The following is a 26,226-nucleotide window of genomic DNA, read 5'->3' as shown; positions in this document are numbered from 1 at the left end:
AGTCTAGAGAAAATATGTTTACTATCTTATGTCTATTATGCTACCTAAGAACACATGCATCACAGAAAATTGAGTCTTTTTGGACTGTTTTAGACCTTTTTCTTAACTTCTGCTTATTCAAAGAAACGCTTGTAACAACTTTCCATTGTCTTCTAAAGGTTGGGACATCCATTGATGATTCCAACCATCCTGTTTGCAAATGTTAATTTTCTACCACGACACATAAGTTCCATGAATTAGTTACAACAACTTGTACATAAAATATTCTAATAATATATCTGATTTCAATATTCTCACACAACCATATCACGAAGCAATCAGTTGGTTAGGCTGGTTAAAAATTTTGACTCATAAGATAGCTTTAATTGAATTTATCAACTTCTTTTCAATCCAACTCTGTTTATCCAAGGAAGCTAGTTCTGCTTTACGATATTTACACTTAAGCAGACCCGATATTGCATTCATTCTAATTTATTGGATAATTCGCCGTTATATTTCTATCCTTTATTTGAAAGCTTAATTTGAAGCACCTTATTGCAGGTAGCAAGATGTAATTTTATTGTAAGCTATCATCAGTGGAATTATTCCAGTTGAACTGATTAATGTGAATTCTATTCTAATTTAGTCAAGCACCAGAAGATGAACTAACTATGCCATGTCTAGGGCTGATGGCAAACATGTGTCGACACAACCTCACTGTTCAAGCCCATATAAAATCTTTGGTAAGAACTTTATTCTGTTTGGATCATACTAAACTGAAACTATGATTGCAGTAAATCCAATTGTAAAATCTACTTGTATTAATTCCAAAATCTGGTTTGCTGAGAGAGAAAAATGCCCAGCTGAGCAATTTAAATGAAACGATATAAGAAACCCTTAACGACTGAAATTAATTCTTGAAAACCTGAGCACAATGCAAGCTGTGTAATGCAAGGTTCAATCATTTCTGTTCAGCTGTAGAGGCCAGCTGTAGGGGCTGGGTTGCCAAGTATGTTCAATAAGAAAGACAGATTTTTAATCAGAGGGAATAGAGGGTTGAGAATGGAGTTGAGAATTATGACATCAGATCAGTCATGGTCTTATTGAGTGGCAGAACAGACTCAATGGGCCTAAAGGCCTACTTCTGCTCTTACATCTTAGGGTCTTATGGTTGACCAGGAACACTGATCAAGGCTGCATAACCTTAACATTGTCCTGCCTGGCATAGAAATATTTGGTAAAAAAGTGGGCTCAATGGGTGTCATCTGTGCAGTTAGAGGTCTGAAATGGTGTCCGCATATTTCATGCACATTTGGAACATGAAGCACACTTGGAACATGAAGCATGTCAGTTACCATTGTGCTGCAGCTATTAGCACATGCACAGTGGACATCTGCTGAAAGTATACCGAGCAGACAAATCACATTAAAAAAAAAAAAATTTAGAGTACCCAATTCTTTTTTTTCCAATTAAGGGGCAATTTAGCGTTGGATTGTGGGGGCGAAACCCACATAAACACAGAGAGAATGTGCAAAATCCATACGGACAGTGACCCAGAGCCGGGATCGAACCTGGGACCTTGGTGCCGTGAGGCAGCAGGGCTAACCCACTGCGGCACTGCACTGCCGATAAATCACATTCTAAGCATCATACAATGCTGACTTGATGCCAGCAGTGCTATTTTGTTATTTAATGGTCCAGGTGATGTGCTTTCTTAAACTCCTGTAGCTGAACATTTGATAAAGAGCAAGATGGATGACATTGTAACTGGCTATGAAAGTAAATGTTGTGATGAGCTTTTTGGATCTGACTCCTTTGAGGTTGTGCCAGCGATGTTTATAGCATCCTGCAGTTTGCCATCTACTGTTGGCATAAGGGAGGTCATTAGGTTTCTCTTCCAAGGGAGCACACTTTATCTGAGTCCCTGTTGCCAGAGGCAAACAGATGGAGTGAGCCTGAGGAATATATCAGACTGCAGGCGCAGAGTGCTGTTGACTGCAAGCAAATTGCTTTGTGGGCTCTACAAGTCAACTCTGCCAAGTATTGGAATCACAAAGACTTTCACTCCTGGAATGTCCAGCTGATGTATGACCATAGGCAGCACATCATGCAGGTCAATACCCAATGTCTGTGCAGCAGTCATGATGCCATTATTTAATGTCATTTTCCTGTTCCAGCTTTATTTTAGCCACCAGAGAAATCTAGGTTGCAACTATGCACCACCAGTAACTGAAACTCCAATTCTCTGTTCCTCAACAGTTCCGCACTTTTGCATTCCCTCTGACACTAACTTTCCCATTGTCCTCTTGGCCACGATGCAAAAGGTCACCACATTCCAAACCAGATTTATAATTGAAATCATGCCATATTATATATAAATCTCAACGAATTGCCCTTGTTCATTCTCTTAGTTACTCTTTTCTGTGTGTCTGTTTCACTTAATTCTTTGTGGTACTCTTGTGGCTCCAACATAGCTGGTTGGCTGCCTGTTGTAGCCTGCCCCATTGAAGTGTTTATCAGAGTTATCTGTGGCACAACTTGTGTCTGATCTGAGTTGACACCTATGCTACCCTTGCACACTTAGCACAAGGGCGCTGCAGCCAGGGCAGTGTGTCACAATGTGCAGATCTTGTCTTTATTTTATCCTTTTATTTTCATGTATAAGCATCTGAGCTTTATGGCCACAAATGCTAAATCAAATGTCAGGATGCCTTCCAGGGGGGTTTGGTTATCATTAGCTGGAAGGGTTCAGACTGTAAAAGTGATGGTGTTGCCCTGATTTTTGTTAGTCTTCCAGAACATTTTGATTTTTGTGCCCAAGTGACGTATCAATTACCAAAGAGGAATGGGTTCTAATACCTGCAAGTTAGGCACTTCATGAGAAAGGAGCTTGCTGCGTTGCTGAAGCTTCCGCCTCTGGCGCTACAGGACAAGATTCTGTCTGAGGTGGAGATAAGAGAGGGCAGGGTGTCGGACATATATGGGGAATTGATGGAGAGAGAGCTTCGGTGGAGGAAGTAAGACGCAGGTGGGAGGAGGAGCTGCGGGGATTTTTAGGCTGAGATATAGAGTGAGGCGTTGCGGAGGGTGAATTCATCCTCATAGTGTGCAAAACTGAATTTCATCCAGCTCACATATAGTGCACACATGACTTTCTCCAGGATGAGCCAGTTCTTTACATGCATGGCGGATAGGTGTGCAGGGGACCGGCGGACCATGTTCATATGTTCTGGGCATGCCCAAGGCTGGAGGAGTTTTGGAAAGTGCTTGCAGTCGCAATGTCAAATAATTTGGGGGTGAAGGTGGTTCTGAGCCTGTGGTGAAGGTGGTTCTGAGCCTGTGGATGACAATATTTGGAGTGTCGGAGGATCCGGGAGTGTAGATGGGGAGAGAGGCCGACGTGTTGGCCTTTGCCTCCCTGATATCCCAGAGGCGGATACTGCTCGAGTGGCGGGACCCGGAGTCTCCTAGGGCAGGAGCATGGGAGAGTAATTTGATGGAGTTTCTACACCGCGAGAAAATATCAGGGTGTTGGAGGAAGATTCTTCTCGAGGTGGAGGCTGTTCATTGACTTCTTTAAGGAGTGATAAAACGTCAGTTGGGGGTGGGGGAGGTGTTTCCTTTCTTTTGTTTGGGGTTCTGATAAAAGAAAAGGGAGGCATAGGCTGGAGGGAGGAGAGAAGGGGCAGATTGGTGATAATTATGGTATATTGTGTGCTGATGCTGTTGCTGTTTCTCTTTGGTTTGTATGTTATGTGAAAATGCCTTGAATAAAAATATTTTTTTTAAAAAGAAAGACTTGGAGATATGGGAATATGCCAATAAAACTTTGGTATGTAATAGAACAAAGCAGACTCGGTTCAAAAGATTGCACAGTCTGCATATCACACCCAAGCTTGAGACACATGTTTGATCCCGCTATAACCTCTGTTTCTAACATGCCAGGTAGTCGAGGGTGACTATATACATGGGCCTGTGTCAAAGCTCAATCCTACTGGTCTGGTGTAGTTAAAGAGCTTTGAGAAGATATTCGGTATAGCTTTAGAATTTGATCCTTTATTCCTAATTTTGGGGCTCCCAGATAGGAGAATTATTAACATTAATGAAAACAGGCTGTATAATATCCTAACTTTTGCAGCACAGAAGAACATCCTCTCCTCTTGGATTAGCAATAAGTATCCTTCAATTCAAATTTTCATGAAATTATTATGGAATGTACCCCGACAGAGTTCCTGACTTCCGTACTCCATTCTAAATCGGATACATTCTGAAAAGTGTGGGACCCCATCCCAAATTTATAGGTTCCACAGTGTCAGACTTGCTCCTACAAGGTTTTCCATAAGTCATGTAGCACTGTCTTAAATTTGCTGCACATAAAAGTGTGCATCTTGTTACTTCACTTTCCATGGCCTTCTTGACATCGCCTTATTCCACCCCCCCATCAGCTAGCAATTGTATGGTTGAAGGCACTTTTAATGTGTTGCCGTTCTCTTATCCTTTTCTGTATCTAATGTATGCAGAAGTAATTGTTCTGCGTCGTATCAGTTTTTTAAAACATTGTTCTGTTATTTGTAAAAATTGATAAAACTCTAGTAAAAATTATATATTAAATTCATTTGAATGTTCTCATTTTAATCTTATTTCCACAGAACCATGTAAAAGGATTTTATCGATCTCTTATTAAATTCTTAGCTCACAGTAGTTTGACAGTGGTAGTTTTTGCACTTTCTATACTGGCAAGCATAACTCTCAATGAAGAGGTTGGAGAAAAGGTGAGATCTGAAATACCTTTTTATTCACCTTGCTCTTGAACCTTTCCCCCCCAAAATATCTAGACCGCTGTACGTTTTGCTAGTAAACATTTTATGGACCGTTGATTAAGATTGCAGTACAATATTTGTTTAAGCTTGAGATTCAAGTGCCTTTCGGGAGACATTGCATGCATGAAGAAATTTGACATTCAAATTATTTTAACTTTCTTGCTGGTCAATAGAACAACATCCAGGGTATTCTTCATTCTAATTTCTGTTTCTCAATGTTTCTTTTTTTAAATGCAGCTGTTTCATGCCAAGAATATCCACCAGACCTTTCAACTTATATTTAATATTCTGGTGAATGGAGATGGGACATTAACCAGAAAATATGCTGTAGATCTTTTGGTGGATCTCCTTAAGAATCCCAAGATTGCAGATTTCCTCCAAAGGTAGAGTGTTGTTTGCTGGCATTGTATGAAAATTGCACCCAAGAAAATCTAATAGGGAACAATTAATGCAAATTCTAGCTCCATGTGGATTTTGTTTCAGTCCTAACGGTTTTGGTAGCTCGTTACTTTGACATACATTACTCTCATAATGCCTTCAGATCTACGGTTGTGAAATGGGGAAGTAACGTCTAGGGAGAATATGGTCTGTTCAAAATGCGTGCCCAATCGTTTTGTGCAAAATATAATTGTAAAAATTGTGTCATTAGCAAATGTCATTATTTTGGATTCATAAAGATTAGCCATTTCAGATTTCTTCCATCCCCAGGAATTTGAAGTAAGATCACTGACTTGTCACTGAAGAGGAGATGCCTGACTATTGTCTATGTACAGCACTAACAACCCAGCTGGTAGTCTATTCAAATTTTCTGCAATCATAAACTCAAACTCCTGCGAGTCTACCATTAACTCAAAATCAGGAGGTTTATGGTTCGAATATTATTCCAGTGTAGGATGATATTCCATACAGTACCGAGGGAGTACTGCTTTGTCATTTGGGATGTATTGCCAGTTGGGCATTAGAGAGAGACCCTGTTACTTGTTCAGGTGGATATAAAATATTCTGGTACTATCCAAGGAAGGAAGGAGTTCTCATCGTGTTCTGACAAAAGTTCATTCTTCCACCAAAACAGATTAACTGATCATTATCTCACTGTCATTTATACAAACTTATTCCTAAATTTGGCTGTCATATTTTCCCTCAAAACATAAACTCCAAAAGTAATTATTGACCTTAGAATGTAGAAAGCATTTTATAATGCAACAAAAATAGAAAATACTGGACAATCTCAGCAGGCCTGACAGCATCTGTGGAGATAAAAGGGAGCTAACGTTTCGAGTCTGGATGACTCCTTGTCAAAGCAAGTTTGTCAAAGCAATATAATTCAAGTTTATTCTTTATCTTTGACTACAATTATGCAAATTAATCAGGAAGCTAGATTATGAAGCAGAAATTGAACGGTTGTATTTATTTTGGAACTATCATAATATTAGGATAAAACAACCTTTGTTCAATGGTAGCACTTTCCACTCTTGAGTGAGAAGCGGAAGGTTTTTGTTCAAGTTGCACTTGAGACTAAACATATAGTCTAGGCTGATACTTCAGTGCAATACTAAAGGACTGCTACACTAACAAAGGTGCTGCCTTTTGAATGAAAACTTAAACCGGACCTTGTTTGACTTATTTTAAGTGGCGGTAAAAAATCTTATTGAAAAAAAATTATAGGTAGTCTTCCCTGTTTGACTTGGCCAATGTTTATCCCTCAATCAGCATCGTAAGCTTAAATGACATGGTTATTATCTAATTGCCGTTTGGAGGACCTTGTTCATTACAAATTGTTTGCCATGTTTCTTGTATTTGAATATTGACTACACCTTAAATGTACATAATTGAATACAAAGCACTTTCAGATGTCCTGAAGTTGTGATTGGTGCTGTATAATGGAAGTTCTTTCTTCCTAATCTTGGTTTTCTGTTAAGAAATCTAAATTTAGATACACAGATCTAAAGTTCAAACTTTGATTTGCCCTAACTTCTGTAGTAAATGTAGTAATTTGAGTCTGAAAATTCTTGAAAAATTGTCAAGAATTTTGGTCTTGCAGCAACACCAACTGTTGACTGTTTGCGGCTTATAATTGTTCCATCAACTAACCGAGTTTAGTTGAAGGAAAGATCAGGCTTTCCTGTATCCAGGAGCCTGTTTCGTGCTCAAATTTACAATGAAATAACTACAAGTTGGTTGTCTTGTCTCCATGCTTACAATTGCTACTTTCTTACTTTTCAGTTTGTTTCACCTCCAGTGTAAATCCCTTGTGATGTTTTGATTTAAAATTATGAAAAAAACATAGTTATGAAGTCTTTGTAGTCCTTTCCGAAATGCAGAATGAACAAAGAACAAAGAAAATTACAGCACAGGAACAGGCCCTTTGGCCCTCCCAGCCTGCGCCGATCCAGATCCTTTATCTAAACTTGTTGCCTATTTTCCAAGGATCTACTTCCCTCTGTTCTCCGCCCGTTCATATATCTGTCCAGATGGATCTTAAATTATGTTATCGTGCCCGCCTCTTCCACCTCCGCTAGCAAAGCGTTTCAGGCACCCACCACCCTCTGCGTAAACATTTTTCCACCCACATCTCCCGTAAACTTTCCCCGTCTCACCTTGAAATTGTGACCCCTTGTAATTGACACCCCCACTCTTGGAAAAAGCTTGTTGCTATCCACCCTGTCCATCCCTCTCATAATTTTGTAGACCTCAATCAGGTCTCCCCTCAACCTCTGTCTTTCCAACAAAAACAATCCTAATCTACTCAACCTTTCTTCATAGCTAGCACCCTCCATACCAGGCAACATCCTGGTGAATCTCCTCTGAACCCTCTCTAAAGCATCCACATCCTTCTGGTAATGTGGCGATCAGAACTGCACCCAGTATTCCAAATGTGGCCTAACCAAAATCCTATACAACTGTAACATGACCTGCCGACTCTTGTACTCAATACCCCGTCCGATGAAGGCAAGCATGCTGTATGCCTTCTTGACCACTCTATCAACCTGCGTTGCCACCTTCAGGGTACAATGGACCTGAACTCCCAGATCGCTCAGTACATCAATTTTCCCCAGGGCTCTTCCAGTGACCATATAGTCCGCTCTTGAATTAGATCTTCCAAAATGCATCACCTTGCATTTGCCTGGATTGAACTCCATCTGCCACTTCTCTGCCTAACTCTCCAATCTATCTATATTTTGCTGTATTCTCTGACAGTCCTCCTTGCTATCTGCAACTCCACCAATCTTAGTATCATCTGCAAACTTGCTCATCAGACCACCTATACCGTTGTCCAGATCATTTATGTATATCACAAACAACAGTGGTCCGAGCACGGATCCCTGTGGAACACCACTAGTCACCTTTCTCCATTTTGAGACACTCCCTTCCACCACTACTCTCTGTCTCATGTTGCCCAGCCAGTTCTTTATCCATCTAGCTAGTACACCCTGAACCCCATACGACTTCACTTTTTCCATCAACCTGCCATGGGAAACTTTATCAAACGCCTTACTGAAGTCCATGTATATGACCTCTACAGCCCTTCCCTCATCAATTAACTTTGTCACTTCCTCAAAGAATTCTGTTAGGTTTGTAAGACATGACCTTCCCTGCACAAAACCATGCTGCCTATCACTGATAAAGTCTATTTTCTTCCAAATGCGAATAGATCCTATCCCTCAGTATTAATGGATAATGTTTATTGCAGCAATGTAAGAATATGGTGGGTGTTACAAAAAGTGGCTTGATGCCCAAGTTCTTCTCTCTCACCTTAGGTATGAACACTTTAAATCATGCCTGGGTCAAGTACTAGGTCTTTTGCGTGGTAAGGACTCGGATTCAGCAGCCAAGGTATGAGCTATTTAAGTATCACAAAAGTAAGATTGAATGTTTAATTATTTAGTTTGGAAAGGGTTTTGAAATTTGGAATTACAGGGTCCTCAAATGTTATCTTTGGAAGTTATGGGACAGCACTGTGGCACAGTGGTAGCACTGCAGTCTCACGGCGCCGAGATCCCAGGTTTGATCCCAGCTCTGGGTCACTGTCTGTGTGGAGTTTGCACATTCTCCCCGTGTTTGCTTGGGTTTCGCCCCCACAACCCAAAGATGTTTGGTAGGTAGATTGAACATGCTAAATTGCCCCTCAATTGGGAAAAAATGAATTGGGTACTCTAAATTTGTAAAAAAAAAAAATCTTTGGAAGTGATTTTGCTCATACTATTCTTGTCATAACAAGATATTTACTTCATAATCTGCATAACTTAACGAAATAACTTGCTTAAATCTTAAATAAATTTTCTATCCCTAATCAAAGGAATGAATGTATGTGATACTTTGTCTCTTCTCATTTTCTCCCTACATGGTTCTTGTGGAGCTACAGGATTCCATTCCAGTTCCAATTTCTCGAACACATATCCAACCTGCACAGTTTGCAGCCTTTTCAGAATACATCTTTACTTTTATTTCCTTAATTCTTTAAAGTTTAACTTGATTTCTCTGCTACTATAAATTGACTTGAATGTCCTGATTATCTCTTTTCAAATGCCCAAAACCTGTCCCACCCTATCTTGGCAATCTTTAATTTCTCTGAAACGAGGTTATTCCTTATCCTCAACTTTCACTGCAGTACCATTAGTTGCTACTCATTCGACCACCACACACCGAACCTCTAGAACTGCTTTCTTAATTCAGCCTATCTTGTTACCTATTTTGCTTTCAATAAAATAATTCCAAAACATTTCTCTTCTGTTGCGATAATCCTTCAGCCTCCACCCCATTTCACACAGTTTTCAGGGCCTCGTGCTAATGAGAAATTTCATCCAAATGGAGATGAGATCAAATAAAAATGCTCCACACCCTTGCGCCTCCTCAATACACTTGAGTTTTGTTGAGTTTGGGCAAAAAACATCACCAGAGGGGGATCGACCAAATGTAGAATTTGACATTGGAAAGTTGCCACCTGTATACGAACACACATAGTACCTGACTACCTTCCCTAATTGGACGATTCATAACCACAGCAGAGTCACAGTGCTTCATTTGTTTCAGAGGAAATAGGTGAACTTACTCTGGATCTGAGGACAAATTTATAATATCCCGTATGGGATCTACGGGTGGAAATACTTATCTTCCTCATGCTATATGTGGAGTATGAGCTCCCCTGCTAGGAGCGTGGAACCTTAGTTAGTCAATGTATGAAAGGTCAGCCAGCAGATTAGGAACCCAGCAAGAATTTATAGGATAGTGTACATATTGTGTAAATAAAACTTTATTTCTTATTTTACTCGGTGTGGACTCCCCCTGTCCTTATTAAAAAGCCTCAGAGATCAAAGTGACCAACCAATGGCATAATTGTACTGCTGTGATTTTTGAATTTGCTATGTTGAATTGTGGCTCTAAATCTGTATCCTGTCAGTCTGTGAAAGTTGGTACATGAGCATGCTGTTATTTGTATGCATTCATCTCACTTGAGAAATAAAATATTGTTATACAAGGCTGGGAACCAACTTTGGGCATTCAGCCTCTTGGGCCTATTCCACTGTTCTTTGAGACCATGGCTGATCTGTACCTCAACTCTGTTTACTTCTGTTTGCACCATATTCCTAATACTGGGAGGGGTTTTCCCTGTCTCATTGAGGTGGGCTTGAAGACTGCCAGAAGTGTATCATCAAAGGCTTGCTGGCAGTGGACAGACATGCACTTCACCCACCACCCTGTGGAAAAGGCTGATGTTTGGCAGTGCTTGGCGGCAAGAGGGCTCATGAAACGTCTTTCAGTTTGCCCTCGAAAAGAGAGCCACTGCTATTGCTGCAAGCTATTCTATGGAGGAGGTTTACCCACAGGAGTTGCTTGTAACTCTGTTGACATTTTAACTTAAAAATGAAAATACCACTTCAGAGGGCGCCTCATGTTAAAGGTTCCCTCATTGTCCCCATTCTGCAGTGATAGTGCCCACCTTTGCTGGTGGGACTGCAGTAGAGGTCTGCAGCATCAGTAACCCACTACAACCCTTATATTGATGGCAGACAAGGCGACGCCCAATTAGGAAGCTAACTCCAGGAAGAATGTGCCGGCAAGTACATTGCTGACAAGTGCAGAGATGGAATCTGAAGATGGACCCACCCTGTGGTTATTCCTAAGGACATGGAATTCTATCTATCATATCCAACAAAAATCTGCCAATTTCAGTCTTGAAAATTTTAAATGATCCAGCATCTTCAGTGTTTTGGAGAGTAAGTTCCAAATTTCCACCATCCTTTGCTGAAATTACCCAGGTCTGATTAAAATCATGCATTCATGTTGCATACAACCTACTGAATCCTGTAATCATATATAATGATTAATTAGATCATTACATCATTGCAGGAGTTCCTCAGCTTAGTGTTTTAGACCCAACCATCTTCAGCTGCTTCATTAATGACCCTCCTTTCATCACAAAGTGGGGATGTTCGCTAATGACTTTTTAAATAATAATCTTTATTCGTGGCACATGTAGGCTTACATTACGCTGCAACCAAGTTACTGTGAAAATCCCCTAGTCGCCACACTATGGTGCTTGTTCGGGTACACTGAGGGAGAATTCAAAATGTCCAATTCACCTAACAGGCATGTCTTTTGGGACTTGTGGGAGGTAACCGGAGCACCCGGATGAAACCCATGTAGACACTGGGAGAATGTGCAGACACTGCACAGACAGTGACCCAAGCCGGGAATCGAACTTGTGTCCCAGACACTATAATGCAACAGTGCCAACCACTGTGCTACCGTGCCGCCCACTTTCAGCTTGCAACTGATAGAAGCATAGAATCAGAATTTACTGTGCAGAAGGAGGCCATTCAGTCCATCGAGTCTGCACCGGCCCTTGAAAAGAGCACCCTACTTAAGCCCCACGCCTCTACCCTATCCCCGTAACCCAGTAACCCCACTTAACCTTTCTGGACACTAATGGCAATTTAAAATGGCCAATCCACCTAACTTGCATATCTTTGGACTGTGGGAGGAAACCGGAGCACCCGGAGGAAACCCCCCCCACACACACAGGAGGAGAATGTGCAGACTCTGCACAGACAGTGACCCAAACCGAGAATTGAACCTGGGACCCTGGAGCTGTGAAGCAATTGTGCTAACCACTATGCTGCCGTGCTGCCCCTCAGATACTGAAGCAGTCCATGTCCAAATGCATCAAAACCTGAACAATATTCCGGCTTGGGCTGAGAAGTGGCAAGTAGCATTTGCTATGCAAATGCCAGGCAATGATCATCTTCAACAAGAGAGGATCTAACCATCTCCCCACAGCATTACTATCGTTGAATACCCACTGTCAACATCCTGGGGGTTACTGTTGATCAGAAACTGACTGGACTGGCCATATAAATACTGTGGCTACCAGAGGAGGCACCTTGAGCTCGGAATCCTGAGTGACTCATCTCCTGACCCCCCCAAAGCCCGCTATAAAGTGCAAGTCAGGAGTGTAATGGAATACGCTCCATTTGCCTGGATGAGTGCAGCATCAACAACAAGAAGCTTGACACCATCCAGGACAAAGCAGCCCACTTGTTTGCTACTCCTTTCACAAATATTCAAGCCCTCCACCACCAATGAACAGTGGCAGCTGTGTGTACCATCTACGAGATGCATTGGAGGAACTCACCAAGGTTGCTTAGGTATGACTGCTACCATCTAAAAGGACAAGGGAAGCAGAGAGCTGGAAATACCACCTGGAGGTTCCACTCCATCACTCATCTGAGTTGGAAATATATCATCGTTCCTTCACCATTGCTGGAATTCCCTCACTAACAGCACTGCAGGTGTACCTACATCTCACGGACTGCAGAGATTCAAGAAGACAGCTCACCATCACCGTCTCAAGGCAATTAGGGATGGGCAATAAATTTTGACCTAGCCAGAGTGATTTGTATACATGGACACAAATTCCATTGGTCCTTCAAAACCCGAGTCCCTCACCATTAATATTCTGATTTGCCCTTCTCTGATCCAAAGTGAATGACCTCACTGCTACCTACAAGGACGTTAACTGTCAGAGTTTATGCACTAAATGAACTAATTTGAGGCTTTTATCTGTTGAACTTGATATTTCAAGGATTTTTCTCCTGTCCTTTTCTGCATTGACAACTGCCACCAAATGGAGTGAAACAGTTCCTTTTACTTGATTGGTATGAGTGGATCTAATTTGATCTTTCAGCAATGTCCAATGCCAAGTAACAGCAAAAAACAGATGGTATAGTACCGACAACGTGGACTTTAAGGAACAAATTTTAAAACAAGTAGCACAATTGTAATATATGTAGCTGCCAGTAATTGTTTGGTCTTCAGTGACGTGGCTAACAGAGTGCACTGAGTTATACAGAAATTGGCACCACAGAGATTCAATATCTACTTGAACGTTGTATAAAAAATTATGATTTAATGTAACATTTCTCTCTTCTCCCCCACAGATCCTTGAACTCCTTCTCGCTTTCTGTTCAGTCAGCAGCCTCAGAAAAATATTGTGCCATACAATGTTTGAAACCTCCTCTGAGCAACGGATTACAACACCTAGCCTCAGATCTCATGTTAAACCTTTGCAACCAATTGTCACTCTTATCCATTGGTCAAATCAACCACTAGAGAACCCTGAGAGGTGTTCATTGTTGGCTTTGATTCTTCTGAAGGAACTGTTTGAGGTACATAGTCTTTGAATGAATCTTCGAAGGGGAGAAAGATGCATTTAAATATATTTATATGCCTATGACCGGTTAAAATATCATGAGTTGGATTCTCCGCCCTGCCGGTGGGATGCTCTGTTACGCCGGCTAGTCATTGTGGGGCAGCCCCACGTCGTCGCGAAACCCCCGCGCTGCTGGCAAACGGAGCATCCCGCCGGCAGAGAATGCAGCCTTGTGTTTTTATCTGTGTTGTCCAGTTAAGCAGATGGTTCATAATTCTGAACAAAGATATATTGCATTAACACACAGTCTATAAGAATGGAGAACCACCTGTGATTAATTGTTAAGGATGGTATCAATTTTCAAGTAAAACGTACATTTTTTCAATTATTTAAAAAAAAATTTAGAGTATCCAATTAATTTTTTCTAATCAAGGGGCAATTTAGCGAGGCCAATCCACCTACCCTGCACATCTTTGGGTTGTGGGGGCGAAACCCACGCAAACACAGGGAGAATGTACAAACTCCACACGGACAGTGACCCAGAGCCTGGGACCTGGGACCTCGGCGCCGTGAGGATATTTTTGCAAATATGACGCTGACTGGAAGATTTGGAAAATTTTAGAAACCAGCAAAGAATGACCAAAGAAATAAGGTGAAAATAGGTTGAGCATAAACTAGCAAGGAATAATTCAGTAAGTGCTTCTGAAAGTATAATGAAAGGAAGAGACTAGCTAAAGTAAATGGTATCAATTTGGGGATGGGACTGGAGAATTAGTAATGAGAAACAAGGAAATGGCAGAGTCTTTGAACAAATATTTTGTACCTGCTTTCATGGTAGAAATAGTTGAGGATCAGGGTCAAAAGAGAGGGAGGAACTTAAAACAGTATCGCTTAAGAGAAAGTACTGAAAATGCAGCCCTATTCTTCTGTTGACCCATCCTACGAATTTTGAAGATGTTACTGCAGAAGCACTCATGATCTTCTAAAAATCCCTAGATTTTGTAAAAGTCTCAGCAGATTTAAAAACCTCAAATGTAACCTCTATTCAAGAAAGGAGGAAACAAGACAGAGAGCAGGAAATTATAGGCCAGTTAGCCTAACAACTGTCATTGGTAAAATGCTAGAGTCTATTCAGGAAATGTTAACAGGACTTTTACAAGGTCATAAAGCAGTCAGCATACTTGCATGAAAGAGAATTAATGTTTGTTATTAGTGTTCTTTGAGGGTATTAGAAGCAGATCGGATAAAGGAGGACCAACCACTTAGATTTCCAAAAATCATTCAAATAGGTGGCATGTAACTGCACAAGATGGGAGGTTTCTATAGTGGGTAATATGTTAGTATGGTGAGGAAAATGGTGATCTAACAGAAAATTCTGGCTAAATGGATCATTTTCAGATTAACTAACTTGTGGGTTGCCACAAGAATCCATTTTGGACCTCAAAATCTATTTGCAATCTATTTAACTTGGATGAAGGAACTGAGTATTCATAGAATCACTGAATCCCTACAGTGCAGAAGGAGGCCATTCAACTCATCGACCCTTGCAAAGCGCACTCTCCCTCGGCCCACACCCCCACCCTATTCCCATAACCTAGTAACCCCACCTCACCTTTTGGATTTTAAGGGGCAATTTAACATGATCAGTCCATCTAACCTGCACATCTTTGGACTGTGGAAGAAAGCCGAAGCACCCGGAGGAAACCCACGCAGATACGGGGAGAAAGTGCAAACTCCATACGGACAGAGGCCGGAATTGAACCCTGGTCCATGGTGCTGCGCCTAGAAGTTACAGCTCTGCAGAATAAAGTTTAGCAGTAACATCTTATAATGCCCTACTTCAGGACTTGACCACATTTATATTTACATAGTTACATCAAACTAGACTAGGAAAATTCTTTCCTCGTGCTTGAAAGTCATGTGAGGGGAGAGGAAAATGTTATGATCCCAGTGCGTGTTACTACTGGACGGGAACATTCTAGAATGGAACCTTGCTGAAAAGATTGTAACTTTTACTTTTTATTTAGAAAACATGAAAGGACAGACTGAAAATTAGTTTCAGTAAAGAGAAAAGTATTTATTAAACAATGAAAAATTTGATTATGATACAATATTCCTTTACTCCCCCTTGTCTTCACAGATGAATGCAGATTTTGAAAATTGCACCCTACTCAGAACCAAATGGCAATAACACTCAATAGATGATCCGTTTATTTCTCTCTCAATCAATCCCCCCAGATGGTTGCAACATGAGGGTTCCCAGACCCCAGTCCCCAAAAAACACGTTTCAAAATCTTCTTTAAAACAATACTTTTCATCAGCTTTTGGCATTAAGAATCCACTCCAAGTTTTCCAACTACCCTTTCAAACAAAGCTTCTGCTCCACTTTTAAAAAACAATTTAATTAAAAACAAATTCCAATTAAGCGGCAATTTAGCGTGGCCAATCCTGTACATCTTTGGATTGTGAGGGTGAGACCTATGCAGACACAAAGAGAATGTGCAAACTCCACATGGGCAGTGACATGGGGCCAGGATCGAACCCGGGCCCTCAGTGGTGTGAGGCAGCAGTTCTAACCACTGCACCACCGTATTGCCCCCTCCGCACCACTTTTAATGAAATGAAATGAAAATTGCTTATTGTCACGAGTAGGCTTCAATGAGGTTACTGTGAAAAGCCCCTAGTCGCCACATTCTGGCGCCTGTCCGGGGAGGCTGGTACGGGAATCGAACCGTGCTGCTGGCCTGCTTGGTCTGCTTTAAAAGCCAGCGATTTAGCCCAGTGAGCTAATCCAGCACCAGGTTTTTCACTTCCTTTCTGGCTGCCTTTATCTTGAATTGCAACATGCATCCAAAATTCTACACAAACTCAGGTACTCCGTCTCCAGCAGAATAGTATTGCTTAAAAAAAACTGGAAATAAGGACACCAAACCTTTATGACTGCTTCAGATATGTGGCTTGTTTGTAGCCAACCTCATCAGCTCTTCTCTCCCTAGGTCTGACTTTAACTTCCATAAACAGTATCTTATTCCAAAGGCAATTCCTCTTTGTTCCTTTTCACATCAATATTCCTGGAGCTACTTTTCCATTTCCTGGTTTCTAGTATTAACTGTCTTTTAGTTCCCCTGGAGCTTTCTTTCGTGTACCGTACTCCATTGTATGGCTTCTCTGCTTTTAACAGAGTTGAGAGTTACTCGCACATTCTCTTCCTGTCCCCAACTGCCAAAACTGCAGTTAAAACCATACTCTAAATGCATTCCTACCCTTAAGGTGCCCCTGGTTACTAAGCAATTACTTTTTACTTCTCCGAGCTTGTTTATTTTTCATGCCCTTCTAAGCACAATGGAAGTGCAGTTTGAACTAAAACCACCCTACCGGGCGGGGGGTCCCGGCGTGTTGGAGTGGCGTGAACCATTCTGGCGTCGGGCCGCCCCAAAGATATGGAAGCTGGCTGGCGTGGAAGGCCTTTGGCGCCACGCCAACCGGGGCCGTAAGGAGTTCGCCGGCCGGCTTAAGGGGAGGCGGTCTCTTCCGTCTCCACCATGGTGAAGACCATGGCGAAGGTGGAAGAAAAAGAGTGCCACCACGGCACAGGCCCGCCCGCTGATCGGTGGACCCCGATCGCGGGCCAGGCTACCGTGGGGCACCCCCCGGGGTCAGATCGCCCCGCGCCCCCCAAGGCCCTGGCCCCTGCCCGCGCCGCCTGCACCCGCTGGTAAGGTAGGTGGTTTAATCCACGACGGCGGGAGAGGCTTGACAGCGGCGGGACTTCGGGCCATAGAATCGCTGCGGGAGGGGGGGCGGTTCCCGCCCCTGCTGAATCTCCGGTGGCGGAGAATTCGGGACATGGCGGTTGCGGAATTGACACCGGCCCCGGGCGATTCTCTGACCCGGTGGGGAGTCGGAGAATCCCGCCCCTTTTGTCTAACATGAGTCTATCTATAGGTTTACCATTCCTTACACAGCAACACTAAATTAAACCTACTTAAAACTACATTATTATAATATTTAATGATACAAATATACATTGCTTTAAAACAACCTCTGTTTTCCTGACAAACGAATGAATAAATATCCAGCTTTGCTTTGACAACTGTATCTCGAATCCTCTTTAGTTAAATAGTGTCAAATGAACCCCAGTTAACTAGTTTCACCACTCTATAGTTTTTGCACCACTCTTGCCCTGTAGCTCCTCTAGCTTCAAATCAATTCTAATTTATTTGCTACAATTTCATCCTGTTGTCCTTTCCCTACTTCTTTGTGCTTTTCAATCTTTAACCTTTTGGTCAAGATTTATTTGATTAGGAAGGGAAGTTGCAACAGATGCTCTTAGTGAGCAAGATGTCCATGACTGCTTCCACTTCTTGGTGGCAACTGTGAAGGGAGTAGTGGAGGGAAATATTTAAGGAGGCAGTTGGAAGTGGAGAAAATAAGCCAGGAGTTTTCTTTGCATTCCAAAATAATCTTGGAACAGTGAACAATTTAACGAAATAATATATGCAAGGCTTATTTTATTTTGTGATTAAACTTTATTTTCTGTAACACTATCCAGGAAATAATGGATTGTAGCCTTTGGACGACTGTTGAGCCATTTATGGAGCTGCTTTTACCAGTTATTTTGGAGCAGTTACAAACTCCAGATCATACCCAAGGGGACACGCTGATGAAAAATAAATCTGATCGAATTGCAAAGGCTCTCGATGTCCTATTAGATATCCTTTTTTCAATGAGATACTTAGAAAGGAAGAGGAGGAATTCAAAATTCCAAACTATTTCTGTCCATTGGTTATATTCATTTTTGGTAATTGAACTTGGTCCTTGTTAATTAAATTTATATTCTGGGCAAAAATACAGTGAAATGTATGAAGATTTATGAATAATTTTCACTGGAAACGTTCAACATTGAGATTTTTTTCAGTTCCTGATGAATAATGTTCTTCAGTCCCACACAAGTAAATACACTTCCACCTTGCAACTGCGGTGAAAATCTTTGATCATTGACAATTTATTTGAATCTTAGTGCTCATATGTGCGTGCATATATAAATACAAAGTGTTTTTAATCCTTCAACTAGGAAACAACAAATTAGTCATTGTAACAACCTGATTTGCAGACATTTTAGATTCCACCAATTTGGTGTCATATCACGAGTATGTTCCCTTTTTGACTGCCTTTATAAAGTTGGCAGTTGTGCCATTGTGAATTCCTAGTCTTGTAATAATAGTTGAGCTTAATAATGATTTATCGATGTCACAAGCTTTCCATCAGTGCTTTACTAAGCACCGGTGAAACATTTTTACGGAGAACAATCCATTGAGTGACAGCATAATTTCCTGATGCTAAAACGTGTGTATAATTTGATAAGTGCTAATGATCAATTTTTTAGGCAGGTCATTATAATGTATTTTTACTTGATGAGAGAACAACCTCAGAATATTAAATTGGAATGCATAACGCTGAATTGCATTTGAAGGAGGAGGAAATAACAGAACACTTGTCCTTTTCCTTAACTATATTTTACTGCTTTGTGGAGATGATACAATTAAGTTGCAGGTTGCTAAGGTTCTCACAGCCAGAAATTGCGTTTCAATTCTGGAACATCAATTCACATACAATAGGATGGAAATTGGCTACAGAAGCAATATCACAGATGTGGAGCTATGGTAAGCTATGGGGTTATCTTGCAAAGTTTTTAAAAAAGCAAGCAATATGGTAAGGTATGAAATAGAACATTATTTAATACTTGATAAAAGTTCTACAATGTGTATTGCTGAGAGATTTGTTGACTGCTTAAAGAAAACTAGTTTTGTGTTGAATCTAATGCACAGTGGCTGTGGATCCATACAAGTTGATCAGAGCTTTATGAACTGGCACTAAGTGAGCAAATTTGCAAGTAATTGGAGGTGAGGCCTATTAAATATAGAGATACTTGATAGTGGCACAAAAAGAAAAGATATTTGTTTCCTACTGACTTGTTCATGCTTCCTTTATCAATTTGAAAACGTGTAAATGCAATTGACGGTATGTTTGTCAAATGGAAGAGAGTATAATAGTTAAATGCAGTAACTTTAAAATCTTGATGGCTTTATTATACCCTATTTTCCACATGGTTTTTCAGCTCTATTGTTGTATTTCTTTGTTGCCACAAGGAGAAACGATATGGAGGTGTCCACGCTCTTGATCCTTGTAAAACACGATGAGAGGTTTATTCGTTGCTGGATGATAAGCTGACTTGGTGTATATGGTGTACACTGCTCCCTTCAAGTAGTCCTCAAACTCCTTTAAAGTAAACTGCGTACCATTGTCATTGACAATCTGCTCTGGTATTCCAAATCTTGTGTATATTTTGTCAAGTTTCTGAAGCTTGTCAAGCTTCACCTCGTCCAGCAATGGATTTTCTGAATGTTTTGTGCAATTATTAAAGCATTGTATAAAAGTATCGAAGGACATGGGGACATTGGCAAGAAGAGTAAACAAATTTCTAATATCTTACCAGAACACTGTACGCAAAGTTTAGGGTCAATGCTGTGGTTAAAGAGGAAATTACAAACACTGTTTGGTTTGATTTGAATGCTCGTCCAGATTAACTAAGAACATGTAGGACAGCATGGTGGCGCAGTGGTTAGCATTGCTGGCTCACGGAGCCGAGGTCCCAGGTTCAATCCCGGCTCTGGGTCACTGTCCATGGAGTTTGCACATTCTCCCCGTGTTTGCGTGGGTTTCGTCCCACAACCCAAAGATGTGCTGTGTAGGTGGATTGGCCACGCTAAATTGCCCCTTAATTGGAAAAATGAATTAGGTACTCTAAATATTAGATACTCTAAATTTATAAAACAAAACTAAGAACATGTGAGCCTCCAGTGGAACAGAATAATCAGTGTGTATTCTCTGCCATGATGTAATGGTTGTAATGATGGAGAGTTCATTTGTTTTATTTAGTTTTGCACAGGATTGGCATTAATACTACTTTCTCTTCAATTTGAGCATGCCACCTAGAATAACTGTGCCAAATCTTTCATCCTTACCACACCAAGATGTCCCTCATGCAATTGGTGAAGGACTCTACTACACAAGCACGAATTAATAATCATACTGATTCCCCATAATAGAACTCCATTCTGCACTGTCAACTCAAGACTGCATATGATTTAGGGCTTGAGGTCTGGATTTTTCCTATGAATGTCTGACAGCATTCCTTTTGGACCAAGTCCATCAACATCTCCATCACTGGATCGGCTCTTGTATATCTTTGAACTTGAGATGAGGTCACAGGTGCACGTCCACGAGGGAGAAATACAAAATAATGACAAAATATTCTTCAGGGTTATGCTAGACTTGTAATGGCAATCGTGACAAAGCAACAACATTTGCATGTTGCCCTGACTTGCTATATTGGATATTGTATGCGTGTGCTGACAATATCAATGACCATCTTTGCAATCTACTAACTGCCAAAGAAGCTATACCTTTAGACATAGAATCATAGAATCCCGACAGTGAAGAAGGAGGCCATTCAGCCCATCGAGTCTGCACCAACAATTTGAAAGACCACCCTATACAGATCCAATCCCCGCCCTATCCCTGTAACCCCACCTAACCTTTGGACACTTGGAGGCAATTTAGCATGGCAAATCCACCTAACCTGCACATGTTTGGGCTGTGGGAGGAAACCGGAGCACCAGCAGGAAACCCATGCAGACACGGAGAGAATGTCTCTCCACACAATCAGTCTCCCGAGGTCAAAATCGAACCCGGGTCCCTGGTGCAGTGAGGCAGCAGTGCTACCCACTGTGCTGCCGCCCCACAGATTGTAGTGACTGATCTGTCAAAAAGATAAATGTTGGCCATAAAGGTAATTGTGGAACCTTCTTAGACCAAAAATTATGCTCAAATCTTTTTCAAGCTGAGTGTAATTTGTTTCCGCTATAGTAAGAGTGCATGATTTAGCCCTGTGCTAAACCAGCCCCTGGCTAAATCGCTGTCTTTGAAAGCAGACCAAGGCAGGCTGGCAGCACGGTAGCATTGTGGATAGCACAATCGCTTCACAGCACCAGGGTTCCAGGTTCGATTCCCCGCTGGGTCATTGTCTGTGCGGAGTCTGCACATCCTCCCCGTGTGTGCGTGGGTTTCCTCCGGGTGCTCCGGTTTCCTCCCATAGTCCAAAGATGTGCAGGTTAGGTGGATTGGCCATGATAAATTGCCCTTAGTGTCCAAAATTGCCCTTAGTGTTGGGTGGGGTTACTGGGTTATGGGGATAGGGTGGAGGTGTTGATCTTGGGTAGGGTGCTCTTTCCAGGAGCCGGTGCAGACTCGATGGGCCAAATGGCCTCCTTCTGCACTGTAAATACTATGAATTACCAGCCTCCCCGAACAGGCGCTGGAATGTGGCGACTAGGGTCTTTTCCCAATAACTTCATTTGAAGCCTACTTGTGACAATAAGCGATTTTCATTTGATTTCATGCAGCAAGTGCTATTGGTCTTTCCTCTCCTGAAAGCATGATGTGTGAGACGACTGCAGCAACCCTATAGGGTCAGGAATCGCAAGCAAATTGCAACTTTATCTTGGGATTATAATGAAACAACAGTTCTGAGTTCTGTTAAGCTTCTTTCACTTCATTATATGCATTCTTACGTTTTTCTGACCAGTGCCATGCCTGTTTAACACCGAGCAAAGTGTGTCAATTGTGTTTCTAAATTCAGCACAAATTTACCATAATGATTGATCTATCCTAAAAACAACATTAATAGTGTCACATTTTGAGGATGTGGTACTTCTAAGAGTGCTGACAATTTCTTTGGCTCCTTGTGTAAGCCATCTTTGTCAATAATAAGACCCAGGTAATTGAAAATGAAATGAAAATCGCTTATTGTCACGAGTAGGCTTCAATGAAGTTACTGTGAAAAGCCCCTAGTCGCCACATTCCGGCGCCTGTCCGGGGAGGCTGGTACGGGTAATTTATGAGTGACTTGGAAAAAGTGATCCTTTTCCTTTTTAACTCTCAGGCTGTAGCTCTGCAAATGCTTCAGGATAGCTTCCAAATTCTCTAAGTGTTTCCGTTCACTTGAACCGGTGATGAATATGCCATCTAAGTAACATTACACTCTATGCAACGCAGTTCGAATTTGATCCACAGATCGCTGAAAAAGAGCAGGCCCGGCTGTTATTCCAAAAGGATGTCTTCTGTAATGAAACAGACCTTAATGCATCATGATTGTGATATAGTGGCTGTGATTCGGCAGCCACATGCATCTGCAGATATACCTGTAATTAATTTTTTATTGAATTTCTGCCCTCCAGAAAGTCCAGTAAACAATCTTCAATCCGCAGCAGTGGAATAAGAACTACGCACAAAACTAGGTTAATAGTTTTTAAATCTCCACAAATTCTCACTGAGCATCCCTTTTAATACAGGAATTATTGGTGTTGCCTAATCACGTAGCAGCAGCTTCAATGGCTCCTGTTTGTACTAGTCTTTCTAGTTCTTCAACTTTCGGCATGATAGCTTATGGTCCTAATTTTGAGACATTTGGGTGTGCTGTCTGGCTTGATTTTTAGGTGTATCTTAACTCCAGTCATAGAGCTTAGCAAATCTTCGAACACCTTCTTGTACTTCGTCAGTGGTTGTTACAAGTTGCTCTTTGAATTCACCCATTGATTGACTGTTTCCCAGTTAAGCCTAACTTTAGCCAACTAAGCTCTGCCAAATAGAGCATGAAGGTTTCCATGGACAACGAGACAATTTTGCCATCTGTCCATTTTCTCCTACTTTCACCATAATGTACCCTTTTAATGGTACAACCTCTTTGGTATGTTCTGAGGATCACATTTAGCAGTTTTCAGCTTTTGACGATAAATTGTCTCGGGTATCAATTACATTGTTGTGCCTGTATCCACCTCCATTTTAATTTTGTGACCTTCACGTTTTGCATGTGTCCAAAAACGTCATTGATTGTCCTGCATTGACAAGACAAATAGCTTTAGCTCCTGCAGTAGCGCAGTTGCGCTGTCTGTTGAGTAATCTTGAGCTTCATCCATTAATTGGTAAACACGATTAGATTGTTCCGCTGTGGGTTTTTTTCTTGCATCTTTTTGGTGTAGAGGTTTTCTGAGCCCAACATGCCACGGCCACGTGGGTCTTCTTCCACAGGTTTTGCATGTATTTGTTTTACTCCAGCATTCTCCACAAGGGTCCAACCTGTGTACAATGGTGGCATGGTTGCACCTTTGGAGCTTGTTCCTTGAGGTATCCATAATCTGTGAAGCTTCCTTAGATGTGGCAACTTCAACAGCAGCTCTTAGAGTTAAATCATTTACAGTAAGCAGCTTCTTCTGAATAGCTTTACTGTGGAGGCAACTAATCAGACTGACACGAAAACTATTGTCAAATGTTGCACAAAATTTACAATATTTTGCCAACGTCCTTAGAGTCACTACGAACTGTAAAATGCTTTTACCTTCTTCCTGACTACAGGGGTAGAACCAAAACCCTTCTGCAATCAGTAATGGTCTTGGAGAGAATGTCCCTCAGAGATTTCATTTATTCAATGTGGGACTTATCTCCTGGTTTTGCTGGGTGAACTAAATTCTGTAGCAGCATAAATGTTTTGCGTCCTACTAAGCTGAGAAAAGTTCTGACCTTTACATCCCCCAATGTCTAATTTACAATGAGAAATAATTGGAATCTGTCCTCATGAATTCCATGTCAAATCATCCTCACCAAATGCATTCATAGTACTTATTTTTCCAACCATACCGTCTCCTAGAGTTTACACTTCCTCCCTTCCAATGTTTAATGGTAAGTATGGCTCAAACAATCTCCTTTACAAGCAACTATGAATTATTTTCCGTTTTGCCTGACTAGTTATACTTTTTCTCCTGGGTAATGATCCGTGCAAAATCAGCAGTCTTCAAATTTCCCGTTCCCCACAGCCCGTTTAACTTTGCGGTCCCTGCAGCCCAGACCCCACTTACACTAACACAAGCAAATCTTCCTGACTGTCATGTGTGTGTGCATGAGTGCGTGTCTGAATTCTTTTACAGCTATTTCTTGTCGCCAGTTTTCTCTTCTGTTATATTTCTTTGTTGCCGCAAAGAGAAAAGGTGTGGCGGTGCCCACATTGTGAATTCTTATAAAACATGAGAGGTGTTGCCCATACAATCAAGGATAGTGATCTGCCCAAAACCCGTGCACACACTCTGCTGAAGTCACTGCACACCACATGATGCTAAACCAGCAAGTATACATTCTCTGATACACAACACCTATGTTTCCCATTAACACTCCTTCATGTGTCCTGGTTTTTTTTTATAAATCCCCTCTCCCCAACAAATCCCTAGAATCCATCTGATCAGCGATAGCTAGTCCTTCAACTACCAGTGGCTGAAGGGTTGATAACCACAGGACACAGATTTAAATTGATTGGCAAAAGAATCAGGCAACACGAGGAAACCTTTTTATTTATAGGTGTGTTGTGTTCTGGAATGGAACAGTTTGAAAAGCTGATAGAATCGGACGTCATAGTTATGTTTATAAATACTTCAATAGAAACACTGAATAGGGCCCCGGGGGAAGAGCAGGAGAGTGGGATTAATTGGATAGTCATACATACTAGTAAAAAGTGGTCAAATACTGTTAAAAAATTAATCTTGCCATCTAATCAGCATCCATTGATACTTCTGCACTAAGTCTTTTATTACTCGAGAAGCATATTTTTAAGCTGATAGAAAATAAAGATGTAAATTGCCAAAGTGTTTATTTTCTATTATTAGGCAGTGGAAATACATCGATGAGGCTCAAATTTGAAAATTCTTTCCAAACTCTTTCATGGTATACTAATTTAACTATGCTTATCTGGAAGTATATATTGAAATTATTTTCTAGCTGAATTATAATCACTTGAAGTCTAGAATGAGTTTGTAATTGACATATTTCTGACATTTTTTCTCCTCTTGCTCTACGTTGACAGTAAAATAGGTGCAGATGTTGCCCTGAAGACACTGAGTCTTATGAACAGAGTGAAACAGTTGGTGCCGAACATGGAAGCAAGTTTTTATAAAATTTTGCAGGTAAAACTTGAAATGGTTTTAAAAGCCAACTTTTCTGGAATATCTTTTTATTTCTGCTTTATTCGAATGAAAAATAAGGTATTGCTTGTAAAGTGTTCATCTTAAGTTGTGTATAAAAATTCCACAATTAGATAGCACGGAGTAAGATGTTGACTTGGATATTGTCAGTGCTGAATGAATGGTGCTTGCCATTCATTAAACTTATAGGTGCCTATAATGTTTCTGTGGGCTTTTACTTGACAATTTGAGATCATAGGGAGTCTAATGTAGGGTGGCATCTTCAACATGGATCACCTAGTTAATTCCAGAGCACAATATTTGATATGTTAAAATAAATTCTTCATGACACGTCCGATTCTGTTGCCAATCACGTTAATTCTGTACTATAGTTATCAACTCTGATGCCATCAGAAACTGTTCTTCTGAGCAAAGTTTAGGCAGGGCATACCAAACATCAGAAACCAGATAGCTGCAGGACCAGCCACTGCTGAGTAGGTGGACTTTTTTTAAAAAAAGTGTATTTATTAAAAACATGTATCAAATCCGGTTGCAACGTATAAACACCCCGGGAAACATACTTCCCAGCAATCAACTGAACAGTCGTTACAAATATTCCCCTTTTCATGAATGTCCATGAATCCTGATATTTCTATTTTTTATTTTCGTTTTGAAACTCTTATAGCCCTCCTGATCAACCACCTGCTGTGAT

General features: G+C 41.1%; 1 protein-coding gene across 3 annotated transcripts in view; it reads left to right on the top strand.

Annotated features, from left to right (window-relative positions):
* The window catches only part of cip2a (cellular inhibitor of PP2A), a 74,764-nt gene that overhangs the window by 17,073 nt on the left and 31,465 nt on the right, over window positions 1-26,226 (top strand). For all 3 annotated transcript variants that reach the window (XM_038801858.1, XM_038801857.1, XM_038801859.1), the window contains exons 6-13: window positions 626-722; window positions 4,629-4,751; window positions 5,037-5,182; window positions 8,558-8,633; window positions 13,238-13,465; window positions 18,002-18,161; window positions 18,971-19,112; window positions 25,418-25,517. In XM_038801858.1, the coding sequence (XP_038657786.1) occupies window positions 626-722; window positions 4,629-4,751; window positions 5,037-5,182; window positions 8,558-8,633; window positions 13,238-13,465; window positions 18,002-18,161; window positions 18,971-19,112; window positions 25,418-25,517 (1,072 nt within the window). The remainder of the gene's footprint in view (window positions 1-625; window positions 723-4,628; window positions 4,752-5,036; window positions 5,183-8,557; window positions 8,634-13,237; window positions 13,466-18,001; window positions 18,162-18,970; window positions 19,113-25,417; window positions 25,518-26,226) is intronic.

This window comes from Scyliorhinus canicula, chromosome 7 (assembly GCF_902713615.1).
Source record: "Scyliorhinus canicula chromosome 7, sScyCan1.1, whole genome shotgun sequence".
In the NCBI taxonomy this organism is placed as follows: domain Eukaryota; kingdom Metazoa; phylum Chordata; class Chondrichthyes; order Carcharhiniformes; family Scyliorhinidae; genus Scyliorhinus; species Scyliorhinus canicula.
Note: the sequence above shows the minus strand (reverse complement) of the source record. Positions and strands in the feature narration are given on the sequence as shown.